A 17,203-nucleotide genomic window follows, 5' to 3' on the forward strand; every position below is an offset into this window, starting at 1 on the left:
TCCGACATTGGACTATCCCCTTGAGCGGTCTGCCGATCTGGATTCAGACTGACAATGCGACAGCTGTCGCGTATATCAACCATCAAGGCGGGACGAGGAGTTCCAGACTCATGATGGAGGTCTCTCAGATCCTGGTATGGGCCGAGTCCAGGGTTCCAGCCATTTCCACGATTCACATCCCAGGAGTGCTGAATACCACGGCGGACTTCCTCCGTCGCAAGCAGGTGGATCCCGGAGAATGGAGTTTTCATCCGGATGTTTTTTGCACTGCTGTGCTCCTGTTGGGGGACTCCCCAGGTGGACTTGATGGCATCCAGGCTGAACGCCAGGATTCCGATGTTCATGTCCAGGTACAGGGACCCGGAGGCTGTGGCGGTAGATGCTCTAGTGGCCCCGTGGGACCAGTTCGAGCTAATCTACGTGGTTCCGCCGGTATCCTTACTTCCTCTGGTGATCCGGCGGATCAAACTCGAACGAATTCCGGCGATTTTGGTGGCGCCGGATTGGCCGCGGAGGGCGTGGTATTAAACGCTGGTGTCTCTTCTGGCGGCGCCTCCGTTTCCACTGCCTCTTCGCCCGGACCTGTTAACCCAAGGGCCCATTCGTCATCCGGACCTGAAGTCGCTTTGTTTGACGGCGTGGCACTTGAGACCGAGATCTTGACCCGTCGTGGATTTTCGGCCGAGGTCATTGCCATCTTGCGGGCGGCCAGAGGTCCAGCTATGACTAGGATTTATCACAGAACCTGGTAGGCCTTCTATTCATGGTGTTCTGGATCGTCAAGGAACCCGAGGGTTTTTTCCATTCCCAACTTCTTGGCTTTTCTGCAATGTGGTTTGGCCAAGGGTCTGGCGGTTGGTACCTTGCGGGGTCAGGTGTCTGCACTATCCGTGCTTTTTCGGAAGGCCATTGCCTCGCGCAGGGATGTGCGTTCGTTTTTTCGCGGGGTTGCACGTCCGTTCCGCCTCGGAGGGCGTTTGTGGCTCCTTGGCGGCTCAATCTAGTCTTGGAGGCTCTTCAGCATGGGCCGTTTGAGCCTATAGATTCAGCTACGCTTTACTTGCTTTCTTGGAAGGTGGCCTTCCTGGTGGCGGTCACCTCTTTTGAGAAGGGTTTCTGAGTTGGCGGCACGGTCTTGCTCGCCCCCTTTTCTGGAGTTCCACTTAGATCGCGTGGTTCTTCGTACCCGTGGCGATTTTCTGCCTAAAGTAGTGTCGCGTTTCCACGTCAATCAGGACATCGTGTTACCCTCCCTCTGTCCAAATCCGAAAAGTCCAAAGGAGCGAGCCTTGCACTTGTTGGGTTTGGTGCAGGCTTTGAAGTTCTATTTTACAATCACGCAAGGGTTTCAGAAGTCGGACTCTTTTTGTGATTCCTGCTGGTCTTCGGCGTGGTCAGCTGGCTTCCAAGGACACTATAGCTCGGTGGATACGTTCGGCTATCCTGGAGGCGTACCGGCTCAAGGGCGAGCCTTGTCCGGTTAAGGTTCGAGCTCATTCCACGAGAGCTGTTGGTTCGTCGTGGGCTCTTCATCAGGGGACCTCGGCAGCGCAGCTCTGCCGGGCGGCTACCTGGCGCTCCGTTCACACTTTTACTAAATTTTATAAAGTGGACGTGAGTGCTTCCGTCGATGCGGCCTTGGGACGCAGGGTCCTGCAGGCGGCGGTGGTTTAGGTTATCTCTTTATCTAGTTTTGGCGCTTGTTGCGCGCTTGTCTAAGTTGTTGCGATGTTGGCGATTCTGCCACTGTTTCCCACCCTTGAGTTCTGGACTGCTTTGGGACGTCCCACTAGTAATGGATCTGTGTCTCCCTTCCTTCCCTTCTGCTTCTGAAAGACGGATTTTGGAAAGACCTTACCTGTAAAAATCCTTTTCAGCGAAGGAAGGAAGGGAGACACGGCACCCTCCCATGGCAGAAGTGCATTATTGTATTCCAGCTGCGGCGTGACTCCTCTCTGATGGCGGTCATCGGGACTGGGGTCGGCGCGCTAGGGCTCTGTTCCAGCATTGCCAGCTCATCGCAGTTGTCAGGTCCAGTGAGTAGTGCCTGGGACTGTTTTTTTTCTGTTGTATACATAACCTGTTCTCTCATTTCTGATTTGTCGGAAGGGGTTGTGTTGTTCCGCTGGTGTTGTCTGCTCTTCCTTAGCTTGTGTACGGACTGAAGGACATGGAGTAGGAGGAGCCTAAGCTGGAGGGGCCGGTCGTCACTTTTTCTAATCTGAGGTGAACTATCCTGTGGGGCTCTGCCTACCCACTAGTAATGGATCTGTGTCTCCCTTCCTTCCTTCGCTGAAAAGGATTTTACAGGTAAGGTCTTACCAAAATCTGTCTATCCGCGTGTACAAATGTACAGACACGGATTCTGTGTCTCATTGCAAGTCCATGGCGGCGCTTCCGTTGCGCTTCCGCCAAATTAATGAACATGCGTATTTACGAGCGCTGCAAAAACGCTGCGGAAAAATCCGCAGCATGTGCATTGACATTGCGGAATGCAATTGGGGACCATGGGGTGCGGATTACCAAGCGTTTTTGATGCGTTTCCGCTGCGGAAAGTCCGCAGCGGAAATGCATGAAAAACGCATCGTGGGCACGCAGCCTTAGAGGAATTTTCCAAATACTGACACAGGACTTTTTGACAGTCACAGCAGTGGGGCCTGTACACAATTGGGTTGTTTGGTACTTCTTGTACTGCTTGTTCGCTAAACTTAACAATCTTTTTTAGTTTGCTTAAGGCCCCGTCACACTTGGCGACGCTGCAACGATCCCGACAACGATACGACCTGTCAGGGATCGTTGCTGCGTCGCTATGTGGTCGCTGTTGAGCTGTCAAACAGACAGGCTCACCAACGATCAGGGGAGCAGCGACATCGTGGAAAGAATCTTTCCACGATGTCCTGCTCCTGGTTACGAGCCTGCTGAAGCAGGAGCAGGCTGGTAACTATGGTAAACATCGGGTTACTAGGAGCGCGTGTGCCCCTAGTAACCCGATGTTTACCATAGTTACCAGCCTGATCGCTGCTCCTGCTGGTCACAAACAGCGATGTGTGCTGACCAGCGGGAGGGCAAAGACCAAAAAATGGTCCAGGACACTTTGCAGCAACCAGCGACCTCACAGCAGGGGCCTGATCGTTGCAAAGTGTCACACATAGCGACCTCGCTGGTGAGGTCGCTGTTGTGTCACCAAAACCGTGACACAGCAGCGATCTCGCTATGTGAGACGGGGGCTTTAAAGTAGGAGGCAGAGGAAGGTCTACTTCTACCTCTTTTAAATGTAATGGTCTGTGTACTACAGTCACAAGGACCGCTCTCCAACAGTCTGACTACAGCAATATATAGTTGCTGCTGTAACATTGAAGTATTAAGCTGTTATATGATTAGAAAATAGTTAGGAGTCTATTTGGGTACTTAACACCTCTTTTATACTAATTAGGCTAATATCAGGTTTATTTGTTTATCTATTATGCTTTGCTTAAATAGCACCATCCTATTCCACATCGCTTAAAAGACATTATAATCACTGTCCCCATTGGGGCTCACAATCTAAGCTCCCTATCGGTATGTCTTTGGAGATTATGGACATCGAATTTCAGTAGTGTTGCCAATAGCCAGTTGTTCTGCCCTGTAACTAGGGCGCTAGTCACTGTTAAGTCTAATGTCTTAAGCCAAAAACAACTACTTCTGCTACAGTTGACTAATTGGTACCTGCTCTGTTATCTTTTGTCTTCTCTTATGGTAGCCTGAGCTCACAACCCTCGGATATTGGCAATGTACCCATACTCATTTCTCTGGGCAGTTCCACCTTACCGTACAATTTTTTACTTTTTCCCTCTTTTGCTTAAGATTCTCAAGAAATTCTAAGCATAGTTCTGCTCGGTAATCCTTATTCCTCCTTTTTGACTTTCCATAACCTGTTTTGTCGAACTCTACGTTCTTCTTGCCGGGATGACTTAATAGCTTCCCCAGAGGTGTCCTATCTCTCATCAAATTCTGTACAACATTTAATGCAATGAATGTTAAAGCAGGTGCTATTGAGGTTGTTAGGCTCCTCTGATCTAGTGATCCAAAAAGCCTCAAGTTAGAAAACCGTCCCTCGCTTAGATTTTCTGTGCTCTTTAAACTCCTTGTTGTTTTATTGTGTGAAACTGCATCTTTCTACTTTTTCTATATGCCTCATTTTCTTATCCTCCACCAAAGCTACATGGCGCTAAATGTGTTTTATCAGAAAAAAATATAAAGTTACTATATGCCTTTTGTGAGATATAAAAGAAAAAAAGTACATACAATTCTTATCGCCACAACTATAACAACCGTAGGTGAGAGTGAGTGTAGTAAATTCTGACATTGTCATTTTTTTCAATTTTTTTATTCATTCTACCTGATGGCTTTTGTAACTCATATTTTATACTGAATGAAAACTCAGTATTTAATGTAAACTGCTGCTCCATTTTGCAGCAAAACCAGCCCCAATATGGCTTGGTTGATGGAAGTAGAAAGTTATAGTTAATAGAAAATGATGACCAAAAACCTTACAATTTATTCCTTGTCCCTTTTCCTAACCACTCTTGTTTTAGCTGCCTTTTAACAACTGCAGTTCTCTAATTTTTCTGTTATTCCAGGCCTATCATCTGAACCATTCTAAAAGCCCATAACCCCCCAGTCAAAATGTCCCAAAGCACAGGCAAGGCTTATTTCTACTGTGGCAGCGTAGTTTCCATCCAAAAATTCACTTTTACCCCAATAAAGTTTGGAGCAGTGTCTTTGTCAAGTCCCACTCTGCAGATTTTGTTGCAGAGGTTTGTGCACATGAAAATCCTATTGGACTATGTTCACACGATGTTTTAATGCGTTTTCCCGTCGTGGAAACTCATTAAAACCACTTGTTAATAGGTCTGCCATGTTTAGGTGGTAATCCGGATGAAAAGTTTACATACCCCGGCATAATTTTTCCTTTATTGGCTTCAGAGAATATGAATAACAAAATTAACTTTCTCCACTCATGTTTATTGGTTGGGTGAAGCCATTTATTGTCAAACTACTGTGTTTTCTCTTTTTAACTCTTAATGACAACCAAATACATCCAAATGACCCTGATCAAAAGTTCACATACCCCAGTTCTTAATACCGTGTATTGCCCCCTTGAACATCAGTGACAGCTTGAAGTCTTTTGTGGTAGTTGTGGATGAGGTTCTTTATTTTCTCAGATGGTGAAGCTGCCCATTCTTCTTGGCAAAAAGCCTTCAGTTCCTGTAAATTCTTGGGCTGTCTAGCATGAACTGCACGCTTGAGATCTCCCCAGAGTGGCTCAATGATATTGAGATCAGGAGACTGAGATGGCCACTCCCGCACCTTCACTTTGTTCTGCTGTTGCCAATGACAGGTCGACTAGGCCTTGTGTTTTGTACCGTCCAAGTACGTCACATGTGCTGCTTCCGGGGTGCTGAGTGGAAATTTGCCTCCAGTATTTGCTGATAACGTGCTGCATTCATCTTTCCTTGAACTTTTACCAAGTTTACTGTAGCTCACACATCCCCAAAACATCAGCGATCCACCTCCGTGCTTTACTGTAGGAATGGTGTTCCTTTCATCATAGGCCTTGTTGACCTTTCTCCAAATGTAACACGATGCGGATTTAATGCGTTTTTGCGGCGGATTTTCACAACGAAAACCCATTAAAATCGCTTGTAATAGGTCTGACATATGAGGATTTGCATTGCAGCACATGCTGTGCACATCATGTGGAAATTTCTGCTGCGGATTCGCATTGCTGTAAGAAAACGCATCAAGACCAATTCTAGTGCGATTTCGCTGCAAAATCTCCGCCATTGACTTTCATTGAACCGCATAAGATCCGCATGACTTAATGCAATTTTAATGCTCGGATGGTACCTTGGTCTGGAGAAGAGGATACTCATCCGACCCAGGTACCATCGTACCTACAAGTTAAAGAATTATAAAGTTAAAAATAAAAATAATCATGCTCACCTCTTTGGCGCCCCCCGATGTCCTCCCGGCGACTATGCGCTCTCCTCAGCCCCCAGCGGTGATCTGCAAGGTCATTCGGTAACATCATTTAGTCAGCTGATGGTTACGTGACCATCACCTGACCGCTTATGTCATGGAAGATCCTTTTACATTACTGGTACCTGCCACGGAGCCAGCAGCGACACCGGGAACTAACTGAGGCCGCCGGAAAGGTGAGTGTAAGGTTTTTTTATTTTGTACGTTCTAATTCTTTCTTTTTTTTAACATTATGTTGGTGTCTAATTCCTGAAATAATACATGGTATTCAAAATAGATGCAAATCAGTGATATGAATATTTTTTAGAATGTCACACAGGATATTTCTATGTGTAAAATCTAATGTACCTAAATTTAATATACATGTCAATCATACATTTCTCTTTTAGAAATGAGTAAGGATTCTGACTCCTGTTTTTTCTAAATAATGCAGGCAAAAAATGAACCAGCTGGTAAGAAACCTTCAGACAAAAAGGAAAATGAACCAAAAAGAGCAAAATCATCAAGTAGTGATCGTCGACGTTCATCAGATAAGTCAGACAAGTAAGGATTTATAGTTTGCTAAAATGATGTTTGTATTATCTGATTGTGAAGTCTTTCATTGCATCCTTTACTCCTAGATGTTGTGGAGGCCTTCTTGTAACCTGCACAGTCATGGGTTTATTAGACTAATATCTGTACATACAGCAGGTGAAATGAGTATTGAACACGTCACCAATTTTCTAAGCATACATTTCTAAAGGTGCTATTGACATGCACTTCTCACTGATGATGCAAACTATACATTGCCTTCTAGCATCAGGCCTCCTCAGTTTTTATTAAAAAAGCATTAAGGCTATGTGCCCACGATGCAGAAATGCTGCGGATTTTTTCCTGAGCGTTTCTGCATCTCCCTGGCAGAAAATACGCATGCGGATTGTACATGCGTTTTTCCCGCCAGGGACATGCGGATGTGATGCGTTCTTCACTTGCATTTCCGCATGCGGGTTGACAAGAGCTTTCCAAGCGATTTTAGCATCACTTGGAAAGTGCTTGTCAACTTGGTCACACTAAATAAATCCATGCAACCGGCATGGATTTATATAGTGTGACCGAAAGAATGATAAATAAATATATACTTAACTTCTGATGACCTTGAAGTCCTTGTCTCGGCTTGCAGTAGCTTTAAGTACCTGCCGACGTCAGCGGTCGCGTGACCCGTCGCATGACTAAATGACGTCAGTACAAGTCCTTTAGTCTACCGCGAGCTGATGGCAAGCAGAGACGAGGACTCCGGGGGCCATCAGAAGGTAAATAAAATTATTTTTATTTTTTTTTTACAGGTACTATGGTACCCGGGTCCGGAGGAGAGTCTCCTTCTTCAAACCTGGGTACCATCCGCACATTGAAACACATGGATTCCGCATGTACAGATGCAGTGATGCGAAATCTATGCGTTCCAATGCAAGTCAATGGCGGCGAAAACGCAGCACTTCCGCAAACTAATTGTTAGTGCTGCGTATTTGTCCGCAATGATAATCAGCAGCGGAAATTTCTGCAGCATGTGCATAGCACATGCGGATTATCATTGTGGAACATTGCAGACGTTCTACCATGCGTTTTTTAAGCGTTTCTGCAGTGGAATTTCCGCTGCAGAAACGCTTAAACGCATAGTGGGCACGTCCTTAATTAAGAAAAGAATAATTCAATTACGCCCTACCAGGCAACCAAGAGTAGGTGCAGTGTCCCCCAAGAGAAGCTACAAAGATTTGGTGAGTAGCAATTATCTTTATTTCTCGGTCGCCTCACTGGGGGATGCAGAAACTGTGGGATATACTAAAGCTGTCCCTCGGATAGGAAAGAAACCGAATTGTACTGTTCCCAGCTGAAATTTTTCCACTGCAGCTCAAGCTGCCGTCTAAGCTACTGCTGCTTGTAGAATCTTTCTGCCAAGACTCTCATCTGTCGAAGCAAAGGTGTGGCCCCCATAAAACTTAAAGGTATGCAGTGATGCCTTACAGAGTTGTAAAACCGATGCCTCATGGGCATGCCTGTGAGCCTTGACCCTGAAAGGAGGAACACTGCCTTTTGACTTGTTAGCCTCTCTAATTTTCTGATCGAGTGAGCAGTAGTAGTCTTGGAAGCAGCAAGCCCCCTAGGTCTGTACCACCCGGACGACATCAAATTTGTGCAAAGCTCTCAGATGAGAGGGCGCAGGTCAGAAAGATGTTAAGACTATCTTGATGTTAAGATGAAAAGCCGAGACCACCTTTAAAGAGAGAGGGCCTTAAAACTACCATGTCCTGGTGTAGGATTAGCTATTAAGCATGGCAGGAGAGAGCTGCCACCTTCAATACCCTTCTGATGGAAGTGATGGCTACTGGAAACACTAACTTTTTATAGGAGAGACAGAGAGCAGAGATCTCCCTAATAGACTTAAAGGGTGGAGACCTGAAGTGCCTCCAAAACGAAATTGAGATTCCAAGAATCAAGGAGATGCCTGGACTGAGGCCTTGTATGCGCCACTTCCTGAAAAAGTCTTAACCTGTGGTTTCTAAAATCGCTTTCTCATTCTCAACCTGCTTATAGTTAATTTTGAAACAGTCACTCTAAAGGAATAGCTACTTTTATGATATGCTGCTTTGCTATAAATGGCTTCTGTATCCTCTTGCCTTAGCAGCTGGTCTGTTGATCTATCGACTGTTATATTTGGACACGTCATATTTAATTAAAATGTAACCTTTAATTAATCCACTAAACGATCCAACGATATGAAAAAAATTTATAGGGAAAAAAAGATGCAATGAAGAAGCATTACTGGTTTTGAGATCCATGAGGTCCATTCCTCATGATGAGCAATGCCAACAAAGTGTAGTCCAGGTATTGTAAAGGTGTTTGACAGGAGAATTTAAAGGTTGGGCTCTAAATTTAAGAGCTTTTCCCTTATACTATGATCAGGGCCAGTTTTAGACAAAGTGGAGCCCTAGGCAAAAGTTTAAAGTGGGCCCCTAAATACTCACACATTGCACCATCACACACAAACATTTTGGTTACATTTACATGCGCTGAGTTCAGGCCGTTGAACGAGCGTGATTGATAATATTGAAGTCGTTCGGCGCTTATTTTCCGGCTCCTTTACACCGGTTGAGGAAGAATGATGGGGACAGAACAATCACTAGTAGATCAATCTGTCCCCATACAGCATCATGTTATCAGCAGCATTTCTGCAGTTTACACTCAGTGATGTGCTGCTGAGAACAATGTTTATTCCGCCATGAACCATCCAATCACCTGATGAACAAGCAAAGTTTTACATGTTTGTTGGGCGATTGCTGACACATTTATACCTATCAACTCAATTATATATGCAGATGCTACATAAACCTCATATGTGACACATGCATGTGTATACACCGAGCACATACATACACATACCTTCAAGAGTCCATACATTCTATGCTCAACCACACACACATTATTAGGCTGTCTTTGTTAAACTGAACGGGTACACCAGAGAGACTCTTTGTAACCACTTACTCTGACGGTAGATGAGGAATCTGTACACAGGACTCCTTATATTAAATATTACCTAAAATTTTTTACTAAAGTAGGTTTATAAACTCGAGAGTCAGTAAGAAGACCATTTTCATAGGGTCATCTACTTAAATGTAATTTTTAACAAAGAGCTCCTGCATTATTCATGCTAAAGTTTTTTACTCACACAAAAAAGTTAGATTTGAATGAAGCCCTATCCTGGTGTTCCAAAATCCCTATGACAACACTTCCTGTCTGTTGGTGTTATGGGGTTACTAGGGTGCTCGCTAGTGGAAATGTTGAACTTAAAGGGGTTGTCCATTACTAGGACAATCCCTTCTTGATTTATAGGTTTGCCACAAATAAAATAAAAACAAAACAATTTATTCTCCCCTCCCGTGCTGTTTCCGTGGTGTCGGCACTCGTTGTCTCTTGGGATCCTGTGCTGTTAAACATGAAGAGGAAAACTGAGATCAGCCGGGCACTTCCTCTTTGTGTGCAATCTGTACGTAGTCAGTGACGGTGATGCCAGTGCTGATTGGGTACCATGTGTCATAATAACTGTACGGGAGCCCTGGAGAGAGCAAGTGCTGACACAGCGGGAAATGTGTCAACATGGGAGATAAGTATAGGCTTTATTTTATCTGTTACAAACTTTTGCATCAAGAAGGTGTTTTCCTAGTAGTGGACAACCCTTTTAAGTTCAACATAACTAGTTTGTTAGTAAACTCATTATGAAAATCCTTAAAATGAAGTCTGCAGGGTGCTCGTGCTGCTATTATGGCTGTTAAAACAAAGCATGAATGGATATTATATCTATTATAAAATATCTATATCTATTTGTGACATGCAGAAGTAGTGCTGTTGCTTCATAAGCATCCAGCAACTGTTAGAAATAACACAAGCACAGGAGACAGGAAATGTTGTGCTTCAGAAGCATCCAACAACTAGAGGGGTTAACACAGTCACAGGAGACTGGGGGATTGTGGGGAACTTGTTGTAGTCTGGTTGAAGCTGAAGAGAGTTGGTGTGTTATCTGTATCTGACAGAAGGCAACTGAACAGGATTCAGATCAGGAGAGAAACTAAACACAGGTCAGAAACTCCCTGAACTAACAGTGCCGAGTATTATCGGGCAGGAAGATAAGGACTGGAAGGAATTGTCACAGGGATCATCTCCCTCATGAAACCCCCCCCCCCCCCCCCCCATCTCCATGCTGGATAAAGAATGCTGTGTACTATTGTGTTATTGTGAAGGAAAAGTCTGTGGTTGTGTATGCATAGAAGTGTGCTGCTAAGAGATCTAATCTGTGCTGAATTATGGTACTGAAGAGACGTTACTGTGCCTGCTTTGAGACTGTAGTGTAATGAAGATTGTTGCTGTAATATCCCTGAATTGCACTGGCCGTGCTTCACATTATATTCCACTGTTAAACTGTTGAAAAACAGTCTTGTCAGATGTCTGGTCAGCAATAGAATCGATCGTGTGCCTGAAAGAAGCTGCAGCTTATAGTCGCTCTGAGTAACTGTTCCCCCAGGATTCCTAAGAATTCATGAAACCCGTTTCGCCCTATCTGAACCTAGCGGCGTCTGTGTAACATATTAAACCTAGAACACATACCTGGGGCCTCGCAGGCCCGCCCTGTTAATTGTTTTCTATTTTCTGCAAGATTTCTTTAGTTAGAATTTTGAAACTCTAGGTATTCCTCAGGTATATAGCTGTTTGTAATTTCCAGTTGTTCATTTATTTTTGTTACAGGCATTTTCGGTATAACAAATTTTTTGAAAATACCCATTTTTATGGTCATGCTTTCTAGGGTTAATTAGATATTAGATAGATATATTATACTCAATTAATACTTTGTTCTATACAAAGTTGAATATGCTGACAACAAAATCGCCACTGGAAATCAAATGGAGACCTGGGTTTGGAGTCACCCCCAAAATTAAAGTGGAAAAACACTACAGGCTGATCCAACTTTGATGTAATGTTCTTAAAACAAGTCAGAATGAGGCTCAGTATTGTGTGTGTGGCCTCCATGTACCTGTATGACCTCCCTACAATGCCTGGGCATGCTCCTAATGAGGTTGCGGATGTTATCCTGAGGGATCTCATCCCAGACCTGGATTAAAGCATCAGTCAACTCCTGGAAGTCTGTGGTAGAAGAAACAAGACCAGATGTTCTCGATTTGGATTCAGGTCTGGGGAACTAGCAGGCCAGTCCAAAGCATCAATGCCTTCATCATGCAGGAACTGTTGACACACTTCAGAGGCCTAGCACTGTCATGCATCAGAAGGAACTTGGGGCCCACTGCATCTACATATGGTTTCACAAGGGGTCTGAGGATCTCATCTCGGTACCTAATGGCAGTCAGGCTAGCTCATGGAGGTCTGTGCGACCCTCCAAAGAAATGCCTTCCCACACACACCGTTACTGTCACACTGCCAAACCAGTCATGCTGAAGGATGTTGCAGGCAGCAGATCGCTCTCCACGGCGTCTCCAGACTCTGTCACATCTGTCACATGTGCTCAGTGAGAACCTGCCCTCATCCACGAAGAGCACAGGGCTCCGTTGTTGAATCTGTTTCTTAGTTTTCTCTTGCAAATGCCTATCGCCCTGCATGGTATTGGGCTGTCCACTTTTGGACGTCAGACCCTCATACCACTGTCATGGAGTCCGTTTCCGACAGTTTGAACGGACACATGGCTGTTAGTGGCTTGCTGTAGGTCATTTTGCAGGGCTCTGGCACTGTTCCTCCTTGCACAAAGAAGGAGGTAGCTTTCCTATAGCTGGGTTGTTGCCCTCCTACGGCCCTCTCCTTGTCTCCTGGTGTACTGGCCTATCTCCTGGTATCTGCCCCATGCTCTGGACACTACGCTGACAGACACGACTACCCTTCTTGCCACAGCTCGCATTGCTGTGCCATCCTGGATGAGTTGCACTGCCTGAACTACTTCTGTGGGTTGTAGAGACCACCTCATGCTACTGTACTTATGGGGGTGAGAGCAATGACGAAATGCAAAAGTGACCAAAAGGACAGCCAAAAAGGATGAGAACCAAGAAATTGTATGTTGTCACCACCTGCAGAACCACTCCTTTTATAGGGGTTGTCTTTTTCTAATTGCCTATCATTTCTACCTGTTGTCTGTTCCATTAGCACAATAGCAGGAGAAATTGATTCATAATCAGTGTTGCTTCATAACTGGACAGGTAGATTTCACAGAAGTGTGTGATTAACTTGAAGTTACATTGTGTTTAAGTGTTCCCTTTATTTCTTTGAGCAGTGTGTAAACATTCATAGAAAGATGACCTGTTTTTGATGGTTATACTCCACAATAATAAAACCCTTGTCTATGCCAGTGTTTTTTAGGCTCTCCGACAGAGGAATAAAGGAAGTTATCATTGCTAATCCTAATCTGAATGATATACATTTACTAGACAGGGGTCCAAACCTGCTCAAATAGTGCGTCCTTGTATTTTTTGCCAAATAATTCTGTTCACATGGGCAATTGCCACATCTATAAGGCATGAAGGCTGTCCCCACTTCTGCGCTACATAACTGTAAGCTACCATGGCAATTTGTTAAAGGAGTTTAATGGCAGCGTTTATAATTTTGAGAGGTATAATGCTCAGTAGCAATTTCAAGGTGGAGTGGTTGGCTTTAATACCTTTTTAACTGTAGAAAATGGTCGGGTGACTCTGCTCCAGAGCATCTGGATGTAAGGACAGGTCCAGTATGTGTGGAGATGTGCTTATATCAGTAGAGCCTGGGAAAAAACTGTTTGAGACATCATGATAGATTCTGCTAAGCCTGGCATGGTCACATAAGAATATAAATATATACTGCTCAAAAAAATTAAGGGAACACTTAAACAGAATATAACTCCAAGTAATCAAACTTCTGTGAAATCAAACTGTCCACTTAGTAAGCAACACTGATTATCAATTTCACATGCTGTTGTGCAAATGGAATAGACAATAGATGGAAATTATTGGCAATTATCAAGCCACCTCAATAAAGGAGTGGTTCTGCAGTTGGGGACCACAGACCACATCTCAGTACCAATGCTTTCTGGCTGATGTTTTGGTCACTTTTGAATGTTGGTTGTGCTCTCACACTCGTGGTAGCATGAGACTGACTCTACAACCCACAGAAGTTGCTCAGGTAGTGCAGCTCATCCAGGATGGCACATCAATGCAAGCTGTGGCAAGAAGGTTTGCTGTGTCTGTCAGCGTAGTGTCCAGAGGCTGGAGGCGCTACCAGGAGACAGGCCAGTACACCAGGAGACGTGGTGGGGGCCGTAGGAGGGCAACAACCCAGCAGCAGGACCACTACCTCCGCCTTTGTACAAGGAGGAACAGGAGGAGCACTGCCAGAGCCCTGCAAAATGACCGACATTTATAGGATATTTCATAACTTTCCCTCATTCTTATGAAAAAAATATTCCCCACAAATTGCATTTAACTACTGTACCCAATTTATTATATACTAGCTCTACCTGGCCACGCGTTGCTGTGGCTCAGTCTAGTTAAATGGAAAAATGAGAAATGAGACAGCGTACGTTTCGAAAATATTTAATTTCACAGAGTAAACTTAAACAGAGTAAACATAGAAAGAACTATACTCGCGAAATGAACGCTATGGTAAACTACACATCTCAATTCCAAAGCAACGTCACACGAAATAATGAATTTAAAAAAGATTTTGATTTATTTTCATTTTATGAAAATTCAATGCAATCGGAAAGATTGAAATGGAATCTTAAAATTTGAAATTTGTAAATTGGTAACATTGAAATGGAATTGTAAAATATTTAGTGCAGCGTGTGTTGCTTTAACGTCCAACAGATGGGTATAGCGTGTATTGCTTTTACGTCCAAAAGCTGGTATATAAAAACATGCGTGTATACGAACGCAACGTTCATTTTTTTAATTTATATAGATATAAGATGGGGCAATGCTGGTGCTGTTGATAGTTGTGCCCATGAGGCAGGCATGCTGGCAGCCTATACCCCGTGACCCCTGCAGGCCTGTACTCTGCACAGGTCACTAAAGAGGTTGGTACTTGCTGTCAGGTGTCACAATGGTTATGGCAGGGATTGCTAGTTAGGCAATTCCCTAGGACGGAGGGAATGTGACAGGGGTGGGCGCAGAGATGAAGGTAGGAGGGGGTGATCCGCTTGACCGGCTAGATCACAGCGCCGCTCCCGCCAGTGGGGCAGTGGAATTTGCACTTGCTCGCTATCCGCCCACTGTTGCGAGACTCTGGCCCAGCTCAGCACCCAGAGCGGAGGCCGTGGCCTATGCCTCTCCGTGCAGCCTCCCTCTGTCCTTCCCCCGCTTGTTGCGCAGTTGGAAATAAGACTCGCCTGCCAGAGAAGAAGCAGCAGCGTTGCTGGAGAGCAGAGGCAGCTGCCTCTCAGGCGGTGATAGTGATGAGCAGCAGCGTCTTTCGGCCTCTAACAGACTGTGTCGTCATTCCCCATCTCCCCAATCCTCACGGGGGACACGAAAGGAGCACAGGCAGCGGTGGGTGCGAATGAAGGAGAGGGTGAAGGGTTTATGAATGCGATGTCACTAAGGTGGGGGGGAGGGAGAATTCCCGGCGGCCCTGTAGTCAGCCTGGGACTGAGCTCGTAACACCCCCCTCTCACTGTTGCTTTTACTTCCAACAGCTGGTATATAAAAACATGCGTGTATTCTAATGCAACGTTGTCAAAATTTCACAGCAATCGGTGAACTTTTGGAGGTGTAAGATTTTAAACAAACGAACATTTTACATTTTTATTTATATAGATAGATTTTAGGAGTTAGTCGGTCCATTTTATACCGACTCCGATTCCAACTCCACCAAAATGGACAGACTACAACTCCACGACTCCGACTCCACAGCCCTGCTTTAATGTGTAGAAGACATCTGATAGATTCTGTATCTGAGATTTTGGTCTGGAGGCTGCATAAGAGGAAGCAGAATCCCAATAGCAGGTTTAAAGTGAAATTAAAAAAATCTCTGCACCAAAATAATCTGATATGCTTAAAGTGAATTTGTCAGCAGGTTTTTGCTGTTTCATCTGAGAGCAGCCTGCTGTAGGCAAAGAGAAGCTGAATCCAACGATTTATCACTTTAGTTTACTGGGTGCAGCAGTTCTGACACAATCAGAGCTTTTAGAGTTAGAAATGCAGCAGAGCTGAGGAAGCTAACCCCGCCCACATCAGGCTCTCTGTATACAAGCTTCATAGATGGTGAGGTGCCTGTCACAAAAAGGTGTCCAGGATGGCTAAAATTATTTGGCATGTGATGCATGTAATATTATACCGTGTGGTTAACCTTGAAAAAAAATCATTGTACAAATAATGCCAGAACGGTTTCTGGTTTATCTGCAGTCTTCCCAAAATAAAAGCGAAATAAAGGGTGAACAATTTTTTTACGTTTCTAAGAATTATGGCTCCATTGCCGAACAATATCTCTCTTGCGATGCACAGCTAAGTGCACTTTCTCATTGCGATCTCCGCATCGTTGAGAGAGAGAAAATGGCAAAAATTATATCCAAAAGTACAGAATCATTGGCTATCATGGTGGGCAGAGTTTCTGCCGCAGGTCGCCAAGCTGCACCATTTTGCCCTTTCATTAAAAAGTGCCAAAATGTGTTTGACCTGGTTTATATAGTGAAAGGCGTGTGACTGCTTTCCTTTAATGAATATAGCACCTTCTTAGCTGCATTTGTATTAGCTGCTGGCTTATTTACTTCAATATTTGATTTTTCCTGTTTTCAAGTGTTTTATAATTCTGTGTAAAGCATGCATGTCGACGGCAAGAATTGTGAATTTCATACCTGTTGTCAATGTTCTTTCTTCTAATTGTGGAAACCAAAACTGTTGCCTTCCCACACTTTACTTTTCCACATCACCTCTTGTCATGTTTATTGAAAACCACGTACAAATAAAGGCTATTGCATGTTTTAAGCACTGTTTTTTTTTCTTAATGATTTAAGGTCTTCACCAAGCAAGAAAGAGGATGCAACTGCTAGTAAAGGTGACGAGAAAACTGATAAAGATAAAGAGGAGCACACGAGTGGAACATCTGATCGCTCAAGAGCTAACAGATCAGGTATGTTACCATGTGTATACTTATACTGGAAGGTTGTTGAACTACACTTTCTCCCTGAAAGCATTCTGGACCACAAATTAGGCATTAATATATTCCATTTTTTAACATCTAGCTGTATAGCCTTATTGGTGTGGTGTGTGGTGTTAGCACTATTTGGTCTTTTATGGTGTAAATGAGTTGAAATACCATTTGTCACCCCCTACTGGAGCGTTTCTATACCTAGCTGTGAACTTTCAGCCAGGATTTGATTTATGCTCCTTTTAGTGTGGCAAGTATGAATCGCCTGACTGGTTCCCTTTAAGGCAGGTGTACATAACCTTTTTATGCAGGGTTGTGGAGTCTGAATTGGAGTGGGTATAAAATGGACCTACTCCAACTCCTAAGATATAGAATAAATTGGGTACAATAGTTCAATGCAGTTTGTGGGGAATATCTTTTCAGAAGAATTTTGGAAAGTTATGAAATGTCCTATAAATGTCTGTCCTATTCCTGATCTAAGGGTCTAGACTTTTAGCTGAGAAAAATCTGTCCTACCGTAAATTTATCTCTTAAACATGAG

The 17,203-nt window shown here is 44.1% G+C and overlaps 1 protein-coding gene across 3 annotated transcripts in view; it reads left to right on the forward strand.

The window, feature by feature from the left end:
* LOC141167079 (scaffold attachment factor B2-like) overlaps positions 1 to 17,203 on the forward strand; it is a 183,333-nt gene that overhangs the window by 67,394 nt on the left and 98,736 nt on the right. For all 3 annotated transcript variants that reach the window (XM_073654455.1, XM_073654621.1, XM_073654535.1), the window contains exons 9-10: positions 6,455 to 6,564; positions 16,529 to 16,644. In XM_073654455.1, the coding sequence (XP_073510556.1) occupies positions 6,455 to 6,564; positions 16,529 to 16,644 (226 nt within the window). The remainder of the gene's footprint in view (positions 1 to 6,454; positions 6,565 to 16,528; positions 16,645 to 17,203) is intronic.

This window comes from Phyllobates terribilis, unplaced genomic scaffold (assembly GCF_046119375.1).
Source record: "Phyllobates terribilis strain yellow unplaced genomic scaffold, ASM4611937v1 Scaffold_1__5_contigs__length_1240528914, whole genome shotgun sequence".
Lineage (NCBI taxonomy): Eukaryota > Metazoa > Chordata > Amphibia > Anura > Dendrobatidae > Phyllobates > Phyllobates terribilis.